General features: G+C 35.3%; 1 protein-coding gene across 1 annotated transcript in view; it reads left to right on the top strand.

The window, feature by feature from the left end:
- The window catches only part of LOC117116948 (metabotropic glutamate receptor 5-like), an 18,400-nt gene that overhangs the window by 7,348 nt on the left and 5,543 nt on the right, over window positions 1-5,509 (top strand). The window contains exons 5-7 of the mRNA XM_033261091.1: window positions 1,182-1,341; window positions 2,345-2,468; window positions 2,870-3,788. Of these exons, the coding sequence (XP_033116982.1) occupies window positions 1,182-1,341; window positions 2,345-2,468; window positions 2,870-3,788 (1,203 nt within the window). The remainder of the gene's footprint in view (window positions 1-1,181; window positions 1,342-2,344; window positions 2,469-2,869; window positions 3,789-5,509) is intronic.

Below are 5,509 nucleotides of genomic sequence, written 5' to 3'. Positions count from 1 at the left end.
TATATATATATATATATATATATATATATATATATATATATGTTTTTTATTTCGTAAACACAAAACTCAAGCTCGATATAAAAGAAGTACCTATTTTTATCACTGTACAATAAATCCTAATTTACGTCATCAATTTATCCATGAGCTAGCTATAATAGGATAATATTATAGGTATTATAAACACAATGCCTAAGGCTTCACTTTACCCCATGGCGTGCTTCGTTTTTACTAATTGAATTTATATTAATAATTAGATACGTCACGTGCATCAATGAACGTAAAGGCATCACGGTTTTAATTTTAGTATCCATAACGTATTTTTTAGTTTTATTGTTTTGTGTTTGAAAACATATTGTATTACATATTTTTATGAGAAGAAGCAGCATCAACGGTGCTTGACCGCACCATGACATAAGCGTGGGGTGCCATATAAACATTTTTTTATCAATATAACATAACATAAAATAACATAAACATAACATAATTAAGTGTTTCGGTATGAATCACACCAAGAATAACCCAGAAGTCTGAAGACTTATTTTCAGTGGGGTCCTTCTGGTGGTAAATTGGGCAGTGCACCGGGAGACAATCCCCTACTCTTTTCCGAAGAGTGTATTGCGTTCTTTAACGTGCACATGGGCCATATCGCACAAGGGACAAACGGCTTAAAAGTCTCATCCGAAAGACGGTGCGCTATCGTAACTTGTATTTGAGCCCTTCAGTTGAAACGCAATGAGAGCAGCGATGGGAATTGAACCGGGGACTTAAAGATCTCCGCAGTTCAGCGCACACACAGTGGCTACCGCCAGATTAGCCGACTGAGCTAAGCTGCTCCCAAAATCATCTTTATCATATCATCTTTATTATCATCGCCATAATCATCATCATCATTTTCATCATCATCATCAGCAGCAGCAGCACCATCACTATCATCCCCATCATCATCACTTTATCATCTTTATCCTCATCATAATCATCCTCATTGACATTGTCATCATCGTCGTCATCACAGTTATCCCATGGTTATTATTAGGCCTATTATTATTAATAATATTTTATACTAAAATGGTAATTATTATTATCATATAACAACTTTATTATTATTATTATTATTATTATTATTATTACTAACGATAAGTATCATCGTTTTGTTTATTATTATTAGTGCAATCATTTTTCAGATATACGATTTATAATTACCGGAACGAGAGTGGCCAGTATGCGTACGTAAAGGCCGGTGAGTGGCTGAATAATAGTCTCCGACTTGGACCGACATACATTGACCCTAGCTTTACAGGTTACTGCAGCGAGCCTTGCAAACGTGACGAAATCAAACAAAAAGTATGAAACATCAGATTTAAACTCACTTTCTCCCACTATGTCTATTGCAACCATTGTATGTTTCGTTGTAGTGTTCTATGATTGATTAACTTACTGACTGACTGGTTGATTGATTGACTGGTTGATTGATTGATTGATTGATTCACTGAATGGATGAATGACTGACCGAATGACGGACGGATGGAGGACGTACGGGCGGACGGACGGATGACGTACCGACTGACTGACTGACTGGCTGACTGACAGACTGACATACTCATGGACTGACTAACTGACTGATACGGACTGATTAGATTAACTGATTAAACTAACTGATAGACGTATGCACTAAATGACTGACGGACGTAGGTACGGACTCAGACTGAGTACGGACTTACAGATGGGTGGATCAATCACTCGCAAACGGTCAGTCGTTTAGTCAATTAGTCCGATGGTTGTTTTGTTTGGCAAACCGCTCGATCTATAGAGAACATAGACATATATAATACTGCATAGCTGTTAGATGCTAGTTCAAAAATAATAATAAAATTTCATATTCATTCATGCAATAATTTTATCGATTAGTTGACGACGGCATTAACATTTAGCTCTACAACTACACGATCCATATTTTAAACGACTCTAAAATAAAATACAGCTTTAAAGACATTGTTTCCATCAGAAAGCAAACTCAATTCACTCAAATTTCACTTTCATTCGAGCTTTTGTGGCCAAATTTGACAACCCATAGACATATACTCTTTTGCATTTTCCCAGTTTTTAACATGTATCGCGTACGATTAAAATCGATATATTACAGCAAAAGAAAGAAAAAAGTCAATAAACTAGAACAATCAAATACTTTTTACCTAAACGCAATAAACGTAAATCCCGAGGTTTTATTTATCTCGGTCTTAAATAAATTCAATAATCGAAAGATTGTAGTTTAAATTTTTAAATAAATTATGATTGATGACGTGTTCGTGACATGCTAGTAATTTGATTTTGTATTTCTGTTCGATAGAACGAACTTGCAGAATTAGCGCCATGTTGTTGGACGTGCAAACCGTGTGATGACGATTCGATTGTGGTAGACGGCAGTTGCAAAGCATGTGAGGAAGGCACTTGGCCAAACGAGGACAGAAAATGTTTGTATTTGTTTATTGGAAAACTATAAAAAATTTTACTATATTAATAATTCGAATGATAAATATATATAAACTGCTATGCTGTTATAATGCTGTCTCTTATACACATCTAGATGTGTATAAGAGACAGCTTTTCGGGGGTACGCGCTTTGGACTAACAACCAACATTTATGAGCTAATAATATCATATGATCATATGAAATATAAATAATAATGTTATTAGTAGTTAATTAACATTTTAGGCGCACCAGTATATATAATGCGTTAGAATTTTATTCTCACATGTAAAGCCTATCTGTTTTGTTTTTTTATTAGATTATTTGTAAGTTTACGTTAATTTTTTGAATATATTCAACCTCAGTTTACTTATGTTTAATTTTATTTTCTTATTTAATTCTCAGATTGCTTGGAAATTGAGGAAGAATACACTAAATGGGGAGATATAGTATCAATTGTTGCCATTACATTTTCATCAATAGGCATCCTGTTAACGCTTTTCATTACCTCAACATTTATTCGATTTCACAACACTGCGATCGTTAAATCATCAAGCAGGGAAAACAGCTACATAATTTTATCCGGCATTTTCATGTGTTACAGTACCACGTTTGTACTAGTTTCCAAACCGTCTACACTAGTCTGTTACTTGCAAAGGGGAATTATTGGTTTCAGTTTTTCTGTCATCTACTCCGCGTTATTGATTCGAACTAATAGAATGGCTCGTATTTTAGCTGGGAGTAAAAAAAGAATTATGACTCGCCGACCGAGGTTTTTGAGTGCGACTGCGCAGATTGTGATGACGTCAATGTTAGTGATCATACAAGTTGGAATTACAGTAACTTTTATGATTCTTGAGCCCCCGGAGGGTGTCCACCTGTACCCCACAAGACATAGAGTGCTCCTCGTCTGTGAATTGGACACAATGGGCATGCTTATGCCACTGGCTTTTGATTTTTTTCTGGTGGCTATGTGTACACTATATGCATTCAAGACGAGAAATTTACCACAAAACTTTAACGAAGCAAAATTCATAGCGTTCACAATGTATACGACATGTATTATTTGGTTGGCATTTGTCCCTCTTTATTTTGGCGGGCCGGATATACGCCCGATTGTACTTTGCCTCACAATAAGTTTAAGCGCCTCGGTCGCTTTAGGCTGTCTCTTTTTTCCAAAAACTTATATTATTTTGTGTAAACCAGAAAGAAACTGTCGTGGAAATATGACTACATCTACTCTAGTCCGCATGCACGTTGGAAGTATATTTGACGCATCGCTGCAGAGTGGAAATTCAAGGAAGGACAGTTTTAAATCTACCGGGTAGGGATTAGATTATACAATCATAGTTTAGAACATGTGATTACACATTCGAAGTGTATAACACAAGTGTTTGTCTATACAACAAAAACAATAAGGCCACGTTGCTTGAAAAAGATTCTTTAAAATTATCCAAAATAATTAAACGCCGTAAGTAATAACAAAAAAACTCTATTTCAGTAAGTAAGTAATTTAAAAAAACAGTCCAAACATTAGTAAATTATATCATAAGATGTAGGCCCATAATAATTTTTATTTAGACAAATGTACATACTGATGTCATAAACTGCCATATCAAACGGGGATGGGGACAGACAGTATAATTGCCAGTTTTGTTTTCGCATATTATAGGCATGTCACTATTATCGAAGTATTTATATAATATTTTTCATGTTTATGCCGCTGGTTTACATCTGTGATTAACATTTGTTTAGAATATTTTTTGTCTTATTGAAGAAATTATAATGAAATGGACCTTCCGTTAAGCTCCGCACTTTAGAATATTGTTGCTATGATCCCACAAAACGACAGTGGGATACGTAAACAACACGAGGCTTTTGGGAGACAACACGCGTGTTTGTGGAACAAGCGCGTAATCTCAGGCCATGTTCTGATTGGTTAGTTGTTGAGTTTGATTGACACTCTAGAATGATCTATCGTATCAACGTTAATGAAACGATAGAAGTAATTATAAACAGGATCAGATAGACTGTGATTCGAATATCTGACTGAAATAATACTGCAATTTAATAATAAACGACTGTCATCTTATTTAATAGCTCACTCTTAACCAATCAGACATATCGTACTCGCGCGAATAAGCGCCCGGGCGCTTAAAATATTTTTTTGCACTTTCTGAGGGGCGCCTATTCAAACGGGGCGTTTATTTAAACGGGGCGCTTATGAAAACAGAGTGGAAATTGAGGGGGCGCTTATGGAAATAGATGAAAATCAAGCGGTTCTTATGGAAAATTTTTAAATTCAAGAGTCACTTTTTGAATGAAAAAAGATTATATAAGGACATCACGAATGGTGGTTAGAAAAGATAATCGTCCAGAGAAAATGGCTCATTACAAGAATGCGTGAATATTTACATAACAGCAAAATAGCAGATGCTAGTGGTTAGCTTGTTGGCCATCGGCCGATTGAGATTAGCAGGATGGCAAGATCATTGTATTTTTTCTTGAAAACTAGATGAGAATGTGCTAAAGGTCGGAAAAAGAGAAAGAGGAGTAGAACTAGGCATAGACAAATATGTAAAAAGAGTAAAATTGGAAATATATTGTCTGTCCAGGGATCAGAGCTCTCATCTGTCCAAGAGAAATATCCTCATTTTGATATTGACTGAAGAAAAAAGTATTTCCACTCTACAGCTCAAATCATGCCAACAACCACAGTCCCAGGATTGATTGGATTATTGACTTGCTAAAAAGAAAATCTTATGAGGGGCGCTTATTCAAACGGGGCGCTTAAGGAAATTTTCACGCTTATTCGCGCGAGTACGGTACACAGTACGTCCTTAAATACTACCAAAAATGAAGTGAATATTCATAGATTCTTCTCATATAAAATATATAAATTGCAATTGGATGAAGCCCTAACCTTAACAAAAAACAAAAAATGGTTCGTGTGGGAATCGAACACACAACCTCCAGGTTTGCTATTCATTATCCACCATCAACTAAACTGCCTTAAAAAAAAAAAAAAAAAAAAAAAAAAAAAAA

This window comes from Anneissia japonica, unplaced genomic scaffold, assembly GCF_011630105.1.
Source record: "Anneissia japonica isolate Jap-2015-1 unplaced genomic scaffold, ASM1163010v1 scaffold288174_len123020_cov194, whole genome shotgun sequence".
NCBI classification, from domain to species: Eukaryota; Metazoa; Echinodermata; class Crinoidea; order Comatulida; family Comatulidae; genus Anneissia; species Anneissia japonica.
The sequence above is the reverse complement of the archived record's forward strand: the minus strand, read 5'-3'. Positions and strand labels throughout refer to the sequence as shown.